The 19,654-nt window shown below is 47.3% G+C and overlaps 1 protein-coding gene across 1 annotated transcript in view; it reads right to left on the bottom strand.

Annotated features, from left to right (window-relative positions):
- Positions 1–19,654, bottom strand: part of KLHL7 (kelch like family member 7) — a 428,793-nt gene that overhangs the window by 79,355 nt on the left and 329,784 nt on the right. Inside the window, exon 9 of the mRNA XM_085631525.1 lies at positions 14,483–14,684. Within this exon, the coding sequence (XP_085487651.1) occupies positions 14,483–14,684 (202 nt within the window). The remainder of the gene's footprint in view (positions 1–14,482; positions 14,685–19,654) is intronic.

Here is a 19,654-nt window from a genome sequence, read left to right as displayed (position 1 = left end):
ATTAGATTTGTGAAATTCTGTTGAGGTCTTGAGAATGCTAAGCATAGGAAGATAAAAAAATCAAACTTTCTGTTTTGGACAGAAACCTCACTAACAAGTCGTCTTCGTCCTGCCCAACACACAGTTTAACACTGAGGTGCTGAGATGCCTTTAACTGTGTTGTATGTGGTACTATTGTCAGAGGGGAAGCGTTGACTGGGTAGAGGTCTATGTCTGGGTCCTTCGGCGAGTTGACCCGATAGTTCTCCCAGGGATGATCTCTCTCCCCAGGTGCACCAGGATCATATTACAGTTCTCAGTGGCCTCACTGGCTTGCTTGAGGTAGTGTGCCCTGAATGAGAGGAGCAATGTGGGGAGACTGGGGAGGTGGGGGTGTGAGCATTAGGAGGAGATGCCGCCTACAGGCCAAAACTGTTGACTTTGGAACTTGGAAACCAGGTTCAAATCCCTGCATCGGCACAAAATTCTGTGATTTAGGCAAATCACTTAAGCTCCCCTGTTATGAACCCTGGTGCTGACCTTTTACCTAGTTAGGTGCCAAATAAATGTTGTGTGGTTTTCATCGAAAACTAGCCTAATTTATTATGCATGAGGATTCTTAGTACCACAGCAGGATTAGCATCTTCTGCATACTAACTCTGTACAAAAGTCACCACTGTCGTCATCCTTGGCTGACAGGCCCACCGTACCATGACACATCTAGGTAGAACCCCTGAGGGTACCTTTCGGGTCTATAAGTACCACATCTTCGATGGGCCAACCAGTGGAGAAGCTTCCATGCTGACCGGAGACGCTGAAATCCCTCCACGCAGACACTCCAGCATGCAGTGGTCTGGCATCCCTCGTGGGGTGTCCAAATCGAGACCAAGACGGGGTCCTTCATTCTCTCCCATTAGTTAATGAGGTTGGCTCTTTCCTAGGCTGATTATTGGCTATACACCTTCATACATGCTAAGTACACTCGGGTCATCTAGTTAGGGTTTGCATCTTAGGTGTACTCATGATTACTGCCATGTATCTATATGCCTGCATATATTCATTATTTTAGCACCATGGTGGAATTCTTAATTTTATTTACTCTGTTGGTGCTTATAACCGTATACATCTGTTTCTGTCTAATGATTGTTGCATCACATGTATTTTACACTAGAATGACGCTGGTTCAATAAATGCTTATTGAAAAAGTTCCCACTGTTTATTCTATATATCTCTCTGAGACCGAGGGAGCACAAGTGACTGAGCGAAAAGTACTGTACTGTTTCCACAATCCCTGAGGTTCAGGGTTTTCATGTTCGATTGTTGCCAGAAATGATTTGCTCCTTCGTAAGGTTGAGGGGCTTATAGTAGCACTGTGAGCTAGCTGGTCTATAGACTAACATATCCTTTGGGGGTGTCCAGAATCAATCTGGACACCAATCCGTTAGTTTATGTTGTCTAAACACGCAGATCCTGTGTAGATTTGTAGGAACTACACAACATGGCGCCAACATTTATTTGGTTCTTATTTAACAGTCAAATCGGAGTAGTTCAGTTGTGCTTTCTCAGAGACCCCTACTCACATTAACCCAGAGACGTCTAGAGTTGGTAGGGAAAATCCGCTACAGCTAAGCTGGTATTCCCTACATATTGTCTGTAGGTTTATTCAAGCTTGAAGGATTATAGATCCCTACATTGTGCATAAACCTAATTTCTATTTCCTCGAAATTCCTTTTGCAATGTCTGTCCATGATGACGCTGTGGCCGTATTAAATGGAAACGCAGCAGAGGAAGGAGAGCAGGAAGGTGCTTCAAACAGATCAGAAAATTGCAGACATGCACTTACTTTAAAATTTGCGGATTTTGGAGTTTCAGCATCAGGTGGGACTGTTTGATTGAGGCACATGAGGCATACAGAACAGAGGTGTTCTATTCTTTGGTCAAATTCCCACCTGGAGATGCACAAACACATACATTTCGTTCTTACAACTCTGGATCAAACACCTGAAGAATACTCTCCATACAAGGACATAGAAGTTCTGTTAACTTACCAACCAACCAATAAATTGGTTTAAAGGCGCCCTCCCACACACTACAGATAAAGTGAGATTCTTTCCGCTCAGCACAGATGGAGCGACTTAGCAGGGTCTAGCTTCTTACAAATGGCATCCAGAAATAGATACAATACAAGCAGCAGATTTACGTCCACTTCACAAAGAAATAATAGAGCTTGACAGAAATCTTACACAGTTCCTTATGAGAACACTCACACTTCAACCTACAAGGGTCACTTCAGCATGTCAACTACAAGGGACAGCAACTAAAATCATCCCACAAATGCTGAATGCGATTATGGGAAGAATCCCCACTAAACCTGAGCCAATACCATTCTGGACAGCACAGAAAATAGCACAGCTTGAGGCAGTGTTTCCACACACAAGCTGCAAGAAAAACCCAGAATACTGACAGTCTGCTAGCCAATGGGGATAACTCCCCCAATAGAGGACTGTACCACTTGGGGTACAGTCTTCGTTGCAGTCTATACCAGAACTCATGGTACCCCCTCAATAGCAGTCACACCAAAAGTAATGAAACAAATACAGAATGAATATGAGGCAGAACCTGCCCTGGACTTAGGGATGAAATTGATAGGCAATTTTGCCCAGGTATCTATAATTATGTTAGCAAACATAAAAGGGGAGGCAGCAGTGGTGGCTATACGCCTAAGCCTGAGGGAATGCACTCCTGGACAACAGGAGCAGGAGTTACCTAAAATTATCGGAAAGACCTATGCTTCGCTGGGAAGAGATAATTTGGGAGCTAGACCTATGAAACCACAATTATTGGGTAATCCTGAAAAGGATAACTCCAAGCAAGCACCCGATTCTTCTAAAAAGAAATGGGATAATAAACAATCAAAAAACAAGCAGAATAAATCACAATCACGAGATGGGACTACTCAACAGGAGCCCTCTGACGGGAAATATAACCTGAGAAATCGTGATAATATTAAAACACCTGACAAGTATCAGGATACTGATATACGTTCCTCTCATTCCTTTCAGGGTTCATCAAAAAACTCTGTGAGGGAAGTACAGTTAGAACGCAGATCAGAAGAGCGAGCAAAGCCAAGAGAGACACATTTTACTTCAGAGAGTATTATCAAAAAAGAAGATAAACCCAAAAGTAAACCTCAATTTAAAAAGAAGACAGTAGCTGCCCTTAAAATAAAAAATGCTCAGGCTACTTAGGACTCAACTTCTAAACAGGGAATGGGCTCGGACGATGCTAGACAGTGCAGCAGAAGTAACAATAGCTCGCCAGAACCTGATGGAATTTCTGGTGACAGCAACGTTAAATGAACATATCACAGTGGAAACACCTGATACTAGGCTAGGTGTCCTGCATCAGTTATATGAAATAACACTGCAAATGAAGGGGAACATATGCAGGAAATTGAAGGGTCTCTTCTGGGAGAACCTGACTTTTGGATACGATATCCTATTGGCTGAAAAAGATTGGTCACCTGAATTTGTTATGGACTGTCCTAAAGGAGAAGCCTTAATATTACCAGCCTTCTCAGACCTCGTTCCAGAATCACTAAAACATTCATATGCGCAGGAGTGGGCAGTAGCGCTAACTCCAGCATTATACCGCAATCATGTAGGGTGGGATGCTGAGTCACCTAACCATAAAATCTCAGTTAAAACTACTTCTACACCACAAAGGTTGTCCCCAATAAAACATGACGCAAAGACACAAGTCAGGGAGATCTTAGATCAACTTGAATATCAAGGTGTGATTGAGAATTGCACCTCGTCCATGAATTATCCTTCGTTTCCTGTAATGAAACCCGACAATTCATACAGTCTAGTTTTAGACTACAGACATTGAAACACATGCACAAATACATTTGCAGTACAGAATGCATACTGTACCTCATTGATGAATCACCTCGCGCAGAAGAAATATAAGACAACACTAGATAACTCAAATGTATTCTTAGGGAAAAATATAGCGCCTGAAAGCAAATATTTGACAGCATTTTCTGCCCTCGGCTCCAGTGTCCCCTTACTGTTGTAGACTGCCCCAAGGATATAAGAATAGCCCCAGGTTGTTCTCAGCAAAGGTATCAGAGTTACGTCAACATTTTTATGAGGAGGCATTGTACTATTTAGATGATATTTATCTGACAGACAATGAATTATTGGATCATCTGAACAGGGTGAACAACATAATTCTGGAATTCGCCTCGGAAGGCTACAAATTTAACTTTAAAAAAAATCTAAAATTGCCCACCTCAATGTCTTATTTTCGGGATAAGAGCTCTCAAGTGAAGGGAAAAGCCTAGCAGCTAATTGTTTTGCAAAATGCATGCTGATTCAACCGTCAAAAAGTCTGAAAAACTTACAATCCATTTTAGGATTCCTAAATTTTGACATACAGTTTGGATTATGAAGAAAAAGTAAAACCTTTCTACGACGTAATTAGACCTGATTTTTCAGGCAACAGTAGACAAAGGAACACACATACATTTTCTGTTCCTAGAAGCTGACATAATAGGTTCTAAACACTTACACACATGTGTAAACACCACGAATTTGGCAATACCTGTAATTGCGGGTCAATCAGGGTATACTTACCACACCTTCAAAGAAGACGAAACGGTACCCACTGCATACAAATCCCATTTGTATACAAAAGCTGAAATGCGTTTTGCATCAACAGAAAAAATACTAACAGCAGTGAATACTGCTGTAGTGAGGGAAAGAGCACTCACTCAGGGGAAGCAGATAAGTGTTGTGACTCCGGTACCAACCTTAGAGGCTGTTACCAAAGCAAACGTTACACACGCGAAAGCACTGCATCCAAGATGGATACAATGGGTTAATTCTCTCACTGCAACAGATGTAGACTACAAATTTAATTCTACATTAAAAATGCAGGGGTGGCTTGGCGAGCCAAGATGGCGGTTGCAATCTAAGAGTGCTCCAGACCCCTCGGAGATCCGCCACCATCCTCCAGTGAATTCCACGTAGCAAGGGCACTTCTAGCCTTGAGGTGCCTTCCCCTGTAACAGCACTGGGACTGAACGAGCAGCTGAGGGGATTTAGCAAACTGTTGGCGGCACCTCCAGGAGCGGCCTGAGCAGAGTCAAAATGGTGGCCTGCCTCCTAGAGGCTAGCCTTGTGAGCCCGACGGGTGGTGTCTCACTGTAGAGGGGTTCGCCGGAGACTCTGCTGATTGATGGGCTCCACGCCACTCCCAACTGCGGCTTTGAGGACCTGCAAGCGCCACGATGCCTGAGAAGGCGTCTGGGGGCTGAAAAGAGCTGCCGGGACCTGCTCAAAAACCTGTGATGATGAGAGGGTCCGTCCGAGTAGTAACGAGGCAGCTGCATTGCCCCCAGAGACGGCGGCAACCCTTGACAGCCTAGATCCGGCCTGTAGTGGGCTGCGTGGGAAGCAATCGACCTGCGGTCGGCAGGACGCCTCGAGAGGGCTAGGAATCGGCACAGGGGCTTACGGCGGCCGACCGCCCCGGAGTCCCGTGAGCCTGTGGTGAGCTCCCCAAGTGACGAACTCTGCCTTCTCCAACCTTACCAACGCTAGTGAGGGTGCCGCCCGACTTCAGCGCTGAGCTGCATGCGGCTTCCAGAGCCTGCTGACGCTGTGACTTCTGACATGGCGGCTGGATGATTGGGATCCCGCAACAATTCCGGAGATGAGGAGGTGGCTCTGGGGGAGGAACATCGGAGCTGGTGAACGGACCTTGGGGCGACGGTGTCCCATGGATGTCGGGGCACTCTCTGCGCGCAAACACTTCAGAGGCAATCGACCTGCGATTGGCAGGGCGCCTCGAAGAAGTGGGTAACTGGCGAGTGATGTGAAACACGTAGAAGTGTGCTGTGCATGGGACCCGTGGCCCTGCGGTTAGCCTCCCCAATACTGGACCCTGCCTCCTCTGACACCCGCTGACAAACACTATGGGTCCAGCTTGGCCCGCGATCGGCAGGACTGGGACCTGAACTCCTGGGGCCCCCTGGCGCTGCATTGCCCAGTGCCCCCTGCCCTCCTTTGCCTAGCTGAATTTCCAGGGCGGCTCTCTGGGGCCATAGTGCACCTCCTGAATCCTGTTGGGTCGTGAGTCCCACTCACTGCATTTGGCAGGACAGGCCTGCAGCCACCGCGGTTTGCTGCCTCTCAGGGCCTCAGGTGAGGAGGCGCTGGGGACAGCTAGAGACCAGCACAGGGCCTTTGACCGGCAGACCCAGAATCAATCCCAGTGAGGGGGGCAGGTCCAAATCGCCATGCGATCGGCGGGATATCTCCTCAGAGCACACAATAGGCCCCCTTCCCTCCCCCAACCCACTAAGTCTGGGCCTGGCAGCGCGGGCAGGTGGATGACACTTGGGAGCTGGTGGGCCCTAAAGTAGTGGCTGTCCCCGAGGGGCTAACCACCGTGGCACAAATAAAGGCAGCTCTAATCCGTGACCAGCGGAATGCCCCCCAGGGAGGCTAGAGCGGCTGAGCCCTGACAGTAACTCGTGGGGGAACGCCCACCCAAACCTGTGGTTGAAGGTAATACTACTCGACCAGTGGGAAACAACAGTAAAGGGACACTGGAGCCTGGAACAGGGCTGAAGAACCCTCGAGACCCCTCGCCTCTGACCCACTGCCCATGTGGCGTCTCATAACCCGGCAAACTGCAGACAGCGAGTTGACAGTTTCCCGGGCGAGCCTCTTCCGGCTTCTCCCGCTCTGCAGACTCAGAGCAGTAGCCGTGCACTACCGAGGGTTCCCACAAGTGGACGCAGCGACCTCAATGCTCCGGCCTTAATAGGCCGCAGAGTCCTCCTTGGGACAGCCAGACCCCCCCCCTACCTGGCCCAGTCGACCAACATACCTGGACCCTAACCGACAACACGCACGCACGCAGGGGTCGGGCTGCCTCCCCCTGGTGACACCGAGCAACCATGGGAAAATATAGAGGGACTAAACCCAGTTGACTCAGACCCGAAAGGAGCAGTACACAGTCAATGGCCCTGGACATGGGGAGGCTACACTTACAGCAATCAGCTACCCAGAGGGCGATGTGGGCACTATCCTCCAGGCCATCAAGTCCTGTCAAGACTCAATGGAGACCAAAATTGGGGAGGTGTGAGTGGACCTGGCCCTTGTTCAAGAAGACCTCCGCAACGCAGCCGCTCGCATTACAGAAACAGAATCCGGCATCTCGCAAGTCGAAGACGACGTATTCACCTTGAAAGCCCAGGTAAAGCATCTCCTATCCCACACGACCAATCTTCATAGACTCTCTGAAGATGCTGGCAACGGATCACGTCGGAATAACCTTCACCTGGTAAGCCTTTCCGAGGGAATGGAGCCCTCACAAATTATACCTTCATCGAAGAATGCATTAAATCCTGGATGCCCCCGAACGCCCTGTCATCGTGGTTTGTGGTGGAAAGGGCCCACCGGGCGCTCACACCCAAGCTGCCTCAGGGAGCCCCACACTAGCCGATAATTACAAGGATACTCAACTTCAGAGACTGCGATGCCATCCTACAGGAAGCCCGCTCCCGATCAGAGTTGTTCTACAAGGATGCCAAAATTATGATCTACCCCGATTACACAACGGAAGTGCAAGCCCAACGTAGATCATTCACCCATGTGAAACAGAAGCTGTGAGTCCTCAATCTGCAGTACACACTCCTCTTCCCGGCCTGTCTCAATTGATCTTCCAGAATATGTCGCACTTCTTTGATACACCGGAGGCAGTGTGGACCTGGGCCAAAGCGGAACACCAAATCTGCCCTCTGAGAGGATCTCCCCAGTCTGAATTCCAGAAGGGACCGCGAGTGGGTGTGATGGCGGGCACCCGTGGTCTGCGCAGTGGGTCCCAAAGAAGGCGCATCGCCCGTGGAACAGCTTCTGCCTCACCCGCAGGTCCACCCCCATGGAGGGAGCAGATCATTGGCATCCCTGGAGCAGACAAAAATCGCGAGAATCCGGATGGACCAGACCCGACAACCGAAATGCGCTCCATTGATTTCCTGGGGTGAAGCTCTGAAAACAGCGACCTGCCACGCAGCCCCCATATCTGAACTCAAGTACTCACTTTATTTATGTCTTATACTGGAGAAACACTAATCCTTAAATGTAGAGGGACCCAACGCATCACCCTATGCTATGCTTTCATACCTAGCTTTCTCACATTCCAAGTCTTTGCTTACTGGGCGACAGATGCTTCGATTGGGGAAGTATGGGGAGGGGGGTTGGTTGGGATTGTGGGTAGGGAATGTTCTCCCTGCTTTTGGTTGTGCTAACCAGTTTCTCTACGACCCCGCATGGTCCACGTAACAAAGATAAATGCCTCCTGCCGTTCCAAGGACCCAACCTTCGGGAGCACTTCGGTGCCCCAGACCTCAGGCCTCGCACATCACTGCCCTACCATAATGTCATGACCATATAGTGGAGGTGAATCTCTTAGAATCCTTTCATGGAGAGTTAACGGACTCTTAGATAAAATAAAACGGACCGCAATTTTCAAGTATGCACAGAGGGTTTGCCCAGACTTCCTTTTACTGAAAGAGACACACCTGATGGGAAACGATGCCCCTTTTTAGCACGTAAGGGTTTTGACAGGATATGGCACTCCAGAGGGGCCCGAGGAATGGCGATTCTCCTATGACGCTTCCTCCCCCTCACACCAACCCACATGGTTAGCGACCCTCAGGGGAGCTTTGTCTCCCTCACAGGTACCCGTGGGGACAGCACTATTAATTTGATGTCAGTAAACTTAGACTGCACTCTCCAAGAAGCCATAGAGGCAGTGTCCTCTCTCCCCCAATGTCTGATGGTGATGGGAGGAGACTTTAATGCTGTCACTGACCGAGCCACAGACGCCACAGTCTCACCATCCTCCCATAGGAGACTAGGGGCTAAACGTCTCAGAGACTGGATCTCTAAACGGAGCCTCTGGAACATCTGGCATACCTGGCACCCCAGAACAGTACAGTATACACATACATCTACTGCGACACACTCTCATTCCCACCTTGACCTCCTCTTCATGCCTGTCCCAGACTGCAGTTCAGTCACAGAGGTCCAAATCCTGGGGCGGGACATGTCAAACCACTCCCCACTCGTCCTACAAATAGGGGGCTCCACAAGAGCTCTACATCCTATATAGAGGCTAAATGATTGGTTCCTCCAGGACAAAGACTACAAGAGAGGGATTGAGGAAGAACTGACACACTACTTTCACACTAACAAGGGCACAGTCCAACTTCAGAGTACACTGTGGGAGGCAGGCAAGGCCACAATTCGTGGGTACGCCAAAGGACTCCTCAAACGCAGACGAGAGGCCCAGGATCGCCATCTCTCCCATCTTGAGGCCAGGGCTCTCCGCTTGGAAACGACTATGGCCAAGGAGAATGGAGAGGCAGAACGCCGGCAACTACACCTAGTGCGGGAGGAGATAAGGTCCATCTCTCTTGAATCTGCCAAAATGATCTGGAGGTCCTTGATGGCCTGAGTTTACGGCAGGGCAGACAAAAACAGCAAATTACTTCACTGGCTCGCCACCCACCCCCTGGCCAGCCAGATAGTCCCTGAAACCAGAGACTCCCGAGGGCAAACCCTCGGCACCCCTGCTGAAATCGCGAAGATCTTCGCGAATTATTATGTAAAGCTTTACTCAGTAGATTACTTGCATACGCCGGTCACCGGTTCCCTCTTCTTGCAGAATGTCCCCCTCCTGCAACTCCCAGAGAGGGAAATTAAGGCCTTGGATGAATCCATTACAACTGAGGAGATCAGAGAAGCGATCTCAACATTGGCTACCCGCAAAACTCCCGGTCCAGATGGCCTCCCGGTGGAATACAACACGGCGTTCCGGGAAGTTCTAATTCCACAACTCCATGCCCTGTTCGGTGAGGTTCTGGAGAAAGGCACCTTTCCCCCCTGACACAGACACAGCCACCATCATGGTTGTACCCAAAGCGGACCCTCCCCCAGCTTCCTGTTCTAACTACTGCCAAATCTCGTTAATTAACACTGAAATTAAAATTTACGCCACGATTCTGGCCACCCGTCGGAAGGGTGTCATTCACACTCTCATCCATCCCGATCAATGTGATTTCATGCCACATTGTAGCACACACCATTGCCTAAGACGCCTCCATGTGGCCCTCGCTCACCGTCATCTCCTCACTCCATACTTTGACTAAATGCTACTTGACTTTGAAAAGGCCTTTGACATGGTCAACAGGCGCTACCTAGGGGATGTACTGGAGAAAGCGGGTTTTGGCCCCCAATACCATAAATTGAAAGGGAGTCCTCTTCTCCAGCCCGTCAGCCAGGGTCCTTGTAAACGGAGTACTGTCTGAAGCCTTCCCTATCAGCAGGGGGGCCCGACAGGGATGCCTACTTTCCCATCTCCTATTCGCTCTAGCAATAGAGCTGCTGGATTGCCTCATATGGGCTGACGACCGGATACAGGGGTGGCTCTGGCATGGCTCCCATGAAGACTGAATCGCCCTGTATGCGGACGATGCCCTGCTCTTTCTGGCTGATCCAGCTCAATCAAGCCCAAGATGCCTCCAGATCCTCCAATCCTTTGGGAGATCGTCGGGCTTATGTGTAAACCCAGCAAAATCCAGCTTAGTGCCCCTTCATGCCTCGTGAGAATGGGTGGACTGGCGAACAACCATTCCTCTAGGGAGACTTTCTTTCAAATATCTGTGTCTGGATGGCCCTTCTCCTGGAGCTGACTTGGTCCCTCAATGTACGTCTCCTGTTCAAACATACAAAGGACGAACTCTGTCGTTACCAGTCTCTACCGCTCAACCCCTTTGGTAGGATCGCCCTTTTCAAAATGATGGTTCTGCCCCGTCTCCTATATGTACTCCAGAATCTCCCAATCCACCTTTCCCGCAGTTGGTTCAATGGGTTGGACGGAGTGACCACGACTTTCCTCTGGGGTGACTCGAGATCGCGACTGGCCCTCACGCACCGCCAACGGCCCCTGTACGATGGGAGAATGGGATTGACAAACCCCATTTTATAATACATGACCACCCACCTCTTTGTGATCCACGACTGGTTCAATGGCGGATGGTCGGACCCGGCCCACCAGCTAGAACTAGAAAGCCTGAGATTTGCCCATTTCCACGCCATGCTAAATTGGGCTCCAATTCCTCACACTCTACCAGCAGTCACCTGAACTTCCCTCCTCGCATGACGATCCGCGATGCGACACACTCAATGGGACGCCAAACTTACACTACAGACGCCCCTCTGGCATGGCACTTGGCTGTGGGAGGTGAGGACCTTAGCAGGCTTTCAGAAATGGGACCCGATCGGTATCACTAGTTTGGGAGATGGGTGGAAAGGCGAACACCTGGCCTCCTTCCAAGAGCTGCAGCAAACATATTCCTTACAAGCTACTCAATTCTACAAATACCTCCAATTGCGACACGCCATTGCCCTAAAAATCCCTGACCATACAGCAACCCCGGAGCTTAGTCCAATGGAAGCTAAGCTCCTTATGGGCAATCAGGGGAAAGGGGGAATATCCCAGATCTACCACTCTTTAATAAACACCCCGTCCACTCTTGACCCCCTTAGGGCCGGCTGGGAGCAAAGGGTTGGCCCTTTAGAGGAGGAGGACTGGAGGGATGCATCGATGGCCCCAAGGGTACTAACCATTTTGGTTAGGGTCCGCCTCATTCAAATGTATTATCTTCACTGTGCATATCTTACTCCAGTGAGGCTACACAAAGCAGGATTCCTCTCATACCCAAAATGCCCACGTTGTGAGGCAGACCCAGCTAACTTTTACCACATGGTCTGGTCCTGCGCCACCCTTTCCAAGTATTGGACGCCGATTGTAGCTGAGATGAGTGAGATTCTGGGCTGGATGGTTCCCCCTCAGTCCTGTTGCTCTTCTTCTTGGGGTAATGGATGGGTTGGATGAGTCTCGTACTGACAAGCTGCTCCTGGGAACAGCCATATTGGTGGCCAAAAGAGACAGTGAAGCGGTGTGGAAAGACTCGGCTGCTCAAAATGCAAAATGGCGTAATGGGGTGGACTGGTGTACCGTCCAAGAAAAAACTGTGTATGTGGGAAGAGTCTGTCCTGCCAAACACGGACGTATATGGGGCAAATGGTTGGGCTTACTGCACTGATCTGCCAACATGATGGCTGGGAGAAATGGGAGCCGATCTGGATCATGGCCACTGCTGTGTCAGACGGGGGAATGTTATGGGATTGTATCGAAATGTCTTATATGTCACAGTGACGCTCTGTTCGCTTTGTTGCTTAAAAATCAATTAAAATTGTTTGTTAAAAAAAATGCAAGCATTCTTGCAATAAGAACAAGAATATCCTCTCCTGAATTAAATAATGCCTCTAGATCAGTATGAATAGATCAGTTACACTGACGGATCTGCTCAGCCTGCCATAGCAAGTAAACAGCAATACAGCACCGCATGTGCTATTGCAAAAGGACATATGCAGGACAACAAGTTCCGTCCTAGCAATAAGCAGACGCAGTTTCTAGGAGATTGCATGGCACAGCTGACAGAACTAAAAGCACTAATACTGGTACTAAAAAATACAGATTGGGAATTCCCCACACTGATTGTGTGTGATTAATTTCATTGTGTCCAGTCATACAATGAGCATCTCCAATACTGGGGACAGGATGGGTTTAGAGATTGAAAAGGTGGCACGATAAAGCACACGTTGCTTTTGGAACAAGTGGCAGAGCTGAAAAAAGGCTTTCCATGGGCTCACGTGATATATGCTGAGTCATCAACGTGTTCGCATACATGTTGAAGGGAATTCATTGGCTCATGAAGCGAATAAGGTGACAGTGGGAACTGTTGTCGTTGCTGCAATCACTCGTTCTAGCACGAGGATAGATGGACAGATAATAGTAGCTGTCATCGCTACTTATATCATGGTATATAGAGGCAGATCTTATAAGGCTATCTCAATGTTATTTTACTTGGGAAAGCAAGTGGTTCATGTGCTTAGACTACATACATATTTCTACAGACTGCTCGAAGATTCATGGGTTGAGTATTATAATTCCATAATGAAGCCAGACTGTAGCAATTATGCTCCAGTAAAAACTATTTACGGAATTCAGTTAGCATCTGATTGCTTGATAACAATAAGTGTGGGATACATAGACGTTTAAGCTATAGGTGTACATTCATGATGTTCATGGGCTTTATGACCTAATAGTACTTAGCAACACAAGAATGATGAACAAATATGTAAACAAAGTATTGAGTATTCCTAGTGATGTCATTCATGATGACAATGTTGAGGTGATGTTATATAAACAACAGGGGATTGATTCATTTAAGGTAAACAGAGGTTGGAATCCAAAGACTAGTAACAACACATGATACCTCTGTCACCATAAATCAAAAGGTCGATTTCTTAAAGTGGATTTTTATTTTCCACCTTGTACATGTAATATTCATGGACTATATTTCATCTTTTTCATCAAGATCTGTTCAGTGCTGTACAACTTTAAATCAAATTACAAGAAACATTTAGAAACACTTAACAATAAAGACCAAATCGACAATTGGACAATCATGTGCATCAACAATATTAGACCAAAAGAAGATCTATACTACATGGAACCTATCTAAAAATGAAAAAACAGCCTTGGATGTACTCATGAAAAATGAGGAAATCATTATCAAGCCTGCGGACAAGGGCGGGGCCATTGTCATTCTTCCCCGCGAAAAATATGAAACGGAAGTAGAACGCCAATTGAACCAAGAGGAACACTACAAACGTTCGGATGAGGACTTTGTGAATTTAATCAAACTAAAACTCATTTCCTTGGTTAATATTGGAGAAGATGAGGGTTGGCTATCAAAAAAAGAAGCACTATACCTGATCAATGATAATCCGAGAACACCGTTGAATATTCCACATTCCGTTGTCCAAAAAAGTAGAATTCAGAATTGTCCTTGTCTTTTCATGTTAATATTGTTGATGCACATGATTGTCCAATTGTCGATTTGGTCTTTATTGTTAAGTGTTTCTAAATGTTTCTTGTAATTTGATTTAAAGTTGTACAGCACTGAACAGATCTTGATGAAAAAGATGAAATATAGTCCATGAATATTACATGTACAAGGTGGAAAATAAAAATCCACTTTAAGAAATCGACCTTTTGATTTATGGTGACAGAGGTATCATGTGTTGTTACTAATGTTGAGGTGATGTGTCATTTGCGATGTCACCTATGGCATCTTACGTGAGGTCACGAGCAGTGCACTGGAAGCTTATCATAGTTAACCAAAACAGTGCAATTGAGGTATTTTTCAGCACACAAATTGTTATTTTCCAGTGAATTTCTGCTTTTTTCAAACAAACGTTCAACAGTTACCAGACAAAGAACACTATTGTATACATTGTAGCAAGAAAAAGTTTTGGATAAACGAAAACAAAGGACATGAGTTACATACGTTTCTGTTGCTGGGTCGTAAACTTCACAGGAATTCAGCACTCTTCCTGAGACGTTGTTTCCTAAGCTGCCACCACAAACATAGATAAGTCCATTCGCTTCCACCATCCCATGACTGCAGCGCTGAGTCAGCATGCTTGGCTTTGAGTGCCAGCTTTCTGTTCTGGTATCATAACATTCAAAGAGGTACAAAGCTGAATTTCCTATAAAAATACAAACAGACAGAAGCTTAAGGGTAACAATAGAGGCTCACATTTATTTATGCATAGATGCGCCCTATGCCTACCTTCATCACTTGGTCATGATTAACTGTACTTTATTCAGCATCATGTACTTTTTTTATAGCATTTTCAAAGACATACAATGTCCAAACATGTGAACGACATACAGACCACTGTACTACAACATCCTTCATCCAGTTGCAGCAATTGTTTGATGTTACCTCATGATATCTTTACTACAAAAAACCAGTCACTATACACAGTTAATCAATCTGGTTTGTGCGCAGATATTCAACCAAATATTTCCAGTAGTCTCTTGGCTTGGATCTGTCAGGCAGTTCTTCTTCGTACGTTTTCAACACATCCTTACAATATGCCATATCTTGAAGCCACTGTTTAACTTTAGGGGCTTCTCTACTAACCCAACACATTGAAATTCGGCGCTTAGCTAGAAGTAAAGCGATCATACAAAATTTGCGTTTAGTGGCGCGCACATTCCGGACTACTCCCAGTAAACAAGTGCGACTAGAGCAGATAATAGTAATACCCACCATGTCACCCAGAGCCTGCGGAACCTTTTCCCAAAACTCATGTATTGCTGTACAAGTCCATGCAAGACGCAGGAAATCTGCTGGTTCAGTACTACAACGTTGACACTTCGCATCTGTGCGTAATCCATACCTACAAAGTCTAGCTGGTGTGTAATAAGTTTGGTGAAGCTATTTAAGGTGCAATAGTCGCAAATTTCCATTGGGCATCAGCATTTCTGTAAGAGAACATGCCACCGACCACTCCTCCTCTGTTAGTGGGACATCTAGTACATCATTCCACTTTGTAAGTGCCCTGTGTGTCATATCCGCAATATCCTCCTGTAGTGTAGTGTATAGGTTAGACACCAAGTGTTTGTTACTGGACGTAGTGAGTATCATTTGTAACGCTGTCAATTGCGGCGGTTCCGCTGGGTAAGTGGGATATAATTTCTTAATTGCGCCTTGTAACCTATGGTATGTGAAACAAAACAGTAAGGTTTGATTACTAATATAGGTAAGGTCTTGCGGCGTTTTAAATGTAGCGTTATGGTATAAGTCCCCCATAGTATCTATACCCACCTGTTTCAACAGTCCCATGCCCACCTCTTCCTGTGTGACCGATAACTCTGGGTGATGATGCACCGGCAAGGCAGGGGCATATAGGGGCAATTTATGTGATAATCTACCCTTTTTGCGCCAGGCAGCATTCGTCGTATCAATCGTATTTATGTCTTTATTGTGTAAAGGTGGTCTGCGATGGGTTACTATAGCTGTCAATGGGACTGGGAACGCATCTCCTTCCTCTATGGCCACGTGTGTGAGATAGGGGACCTGATGATACCAATAATGCGCATATTGCGCTTGCGCACATAAAAAATAAAGCATAGAATGCGGTACTTTAAAACCACCCCTGGAGTAGGGAAATGTCAGAGCTCGTAGTTCGATGCGGACCGGTTTGCCCGCCCAAATCAGACGAGTCACTAATGATGTCAATCTGCGAAATACTTCAGTCGGAGGTGTTATGGGTATATTGTTAAAAAGATATTAAAATGTTGGTAATATGACCATCTTAACAATGGCTAGTCGGTCAGCTAGCGATAATGGCAATTGAAACCAGCGCCCTATTTTGTCTTCCAGCCCACTAATCGCCCTACCATAATCTGTGCGGATTACAACTTCCGGGTCTCGATGGTACCAAACGCCAAGGTCTTTTACGGGATCTGATTGCCACTCCAAAGGGAATTCCGTAGAGTGAGGCTGTGTGGTGTCAGTTAGTGGTATTATCAGGGATTTTGACCAGTTGATCTGGAGCCCAGACTGTCTCCCAAATTTAATATACTCCCGTAACAAAGGAGCTAAATGCTGTTCTGGGTCCCGCACATATAACATCATATCATCTGCATATAGAGATACATGCAATGGTCGCTGTGGAAATTGGAGAGCAGAATAATGATGTCCCTGTCTAATTTTACAAGCCAATGGTTCAAGCGCTATCGCGAATAGCAATGGGGACAGCGGGCATCCTTGCCTTGTCCCCTGTGCAATCGACACAGTATCGGAGATATAGTTGCTGACTCTTATACGCGCTGTTGGCTTAGTGTACAGCATTTGTACCCATTGCAGAAAGATAGGGGGAAACCCCATTCTCCGTAACACTGCGGTTAGATACGGCCATTCTATAGAATCAAATACTTTGGCTGCATCTAACATAACCGCAGCCGCCTTAGTGTGTGGAATTAAATAATGTGAAAGTGCGAAAAGTGTTCTGGTGTTGTGCGCTGTTGACCTTGTAGGGATAAACCCTGACTGATCAGGTAGTATCAAATTGGTCATTAGGGGCTGCAATCTGGTTGCTAGAAGTTTAGCTAATATTTTGATGTCTACATTTATTAGCGAATAGCTTCTTTTTGGCCGGGGCGAAGTCCTTTCGTGCTAGTTGTACTGCCATTGTAAAGTCTGGGTAAAATGCCAGCGTGTTACCTTGATATGTCACCTGTTGCTTTTCCCGGGCCATCCTTAGTACAACATCTCTATCCCTGTAATTAAGGATACAGGCAACTATGGGTCTTGGAGGTGCGCCCGGTGGAGGTCGCGGAGCCAACGATCTGTGTGCACGTTCCACTATAAGGACCGCTGTGAAATGCTTTGTACCAAACACTGAACGAAGCATCTCCTCCACATATGTTTCCATCCTTCATGTGTTAGTGGATTCTGGAATACCCGCAATCCGTATGTTATTACGACGAGATCTCGCTTCTAAGTCTTCAGCTTTGTTTTTTATAACCTCCCACAGTTTCTCCATTCCTGTGCATTTACTTGTGGTGGCATGCGCTTCATCCTCCACTGCCGTAATACGATTCTTAGCCTTGTCCAGGCGCTCCCCTTGCTTATCTAACTTCGCTGATATGTTATCAACCCACTGGGTGAGGGTATCCAGTTTCCTGTTTATATCTTGCAGACTTTTTTGGATCGCCTGAAGGACACTTTCCATTGCACCACCAGTTGTGGCTTCAGTTTCAAGTTCGTTGTCGGAGTGTGCAGTCGCACCCTTTGTTTGTCTCCTTGCTTCAAATGAGAGCTTGGGTTGCTGTCTGTCTGACTTACCCATGATGTTGCTAGCTGACACTCCAGAATATAATAAGGATCGCCTTAGTGCACCACAGTTCAAAATTAGCACAATATGTCGTTGTCTCCTCTCAGATAGGCGCGCTCCTGATCTCTAGTTTAGTCCACCTCTAGGGATCACAACATCGCAACGCAGCTCATGGTCTAATAGTAATAGGATCAGCATACGTATTCAGAGGCAGTTGGCATCCAAAGCAGCCCACAGTATCACGTTGTAAGTCACCTCCACGACTCCCGCCGCAGACAGTATATAGCGTGTGTCAGCAGCTCTACCCAATTGTTTGCAACAGGCCCCATGTCGCGCATCCAATAATTGGCAGCCCCAGTCGCGGCATCTATGTATGCGCCGTATTTTCTGCACAAGCAGAGCTATATGGTATCATTCACTTTTATTAGCCCCAACATGACACCAAAGCAGTTGCGCTCCAAAGTTCCAGGGATCGCGACCCTGGATCTTACAGTTGGCACTGGGACCACCTCATCACCGCATCTTGTGTCAGCAGACACAGCACAGGGCCAGCCTCTCCCCTGTCCAGCAGCAGGGCAATCCGAATACTTGTGTAGGGCAATAACTTTAGTCGCTCACAGCTGCATCTTGTTGTCAATTCACAGGCGACACCGGTAAACATCAATTCCAGCTTTGTTTTCCTTACGGCCGTCATTTTGTACCGGGTTGCCCAATCCTACCGCGGCTCCTAATCCTGCCAGTGCGCCGATCAGCACACATATCAAAAGCTGCTTTCTTTGGGGCTGAGTGGTAGCTGGCCTCCCCGCCTCAGTCTTCACGCTTCCCCGCTGGCAACTCCGCAATTAGTCCAGTTCAACTGCATTTCAGAGCGCCGCCATTTTGCGCTGATCTATCACGCCATACCGCCAGTATCCACTCCCAATGATGCCGCTTTCACTGCCCTCAGGATCACCTCGCTCCTGCACAGTGTGATGCCCAAATAAAGTACACTGCCCACTTTACCAAGTTGTCGCTGCCATCACTATCTCCAGCGCTCATCCGCTCGCAACCCCACAATTACTCCGGCTCGGTTGTAGCTTAGGGCGCCGCCATTTTGCATAGGCCTTTCTCGCCACACCGCCAAGACTCGCGCACAATGTTGCCGCTGTCACATTACTGTGCAATATCTCCCTCCTGCACCATGCGGTGCCCAGAGAATGTCCGCTGCCCACTTTTCCACCTTATCGCCAGTGCTAAGGCCACATTTCAGCTCCCGACACTCATTGCCCGATCGTTGCTCGGGCCGCCGCCATGTTGCCTGATACCGTTCCCTCCTTGCCAGCAGTCCACAGGCATGATTTTACAGCCTCGACTACTCTTCACAGGTCTCTTGCTCCGCGCATGTTAATCACCACCTCTTCCGATGCCCATTTCTTCCAAAATCTTTCAAATCTGCCTATCCAATATTGTCGCCGATTAATGTGCCTGACCGGCAGAGCTGTCTCAACAGGCAGCCATTCCGCAGTGCGCCCTCTAGCGCCCCCCATTCAGCATCATGTACTTAACTCGATTACCAAGAACACCCATATTGACCAGTTCTAATTAGCAGGCCTGCTTTTCTTTTCCAACACTTATTCGTTTTCACTTCCAGTCTATGGATTCAAAATTGGCACAAAATTGTAGAGACCAAAAATCAATACTCAACAGCTATTTTGGTGAAATATGCAGACAACCTGCCATCGATGAGGCAGGGATGTTTAGCGCAAATGTTTGACAGGGACACAGATGGATGCACACTGGCCTCGGTGAGTCAAAGGCAAACTTCACAACATCTTGAGGCACGCTGGTTT

The sequence above is a fragment of the Triturus cristatus genome, chromosome 10 (genome assembly GCF_964204655.1).
Source record: "Triturus cristatus chromosome 10, aTriCri1.1, whole genome shotgun sequence".
NCBI classification, from domain to species: Eukaryota; Metazoa; Chordata; class Amphibia; order Caudata; family Salamandridae; genus Triturus; species Triturus cristatus.
Note: the sequence above shows the minus strand (reverse complement) of the source record. Positions and strands in the feature narration are given on the sequence as shown.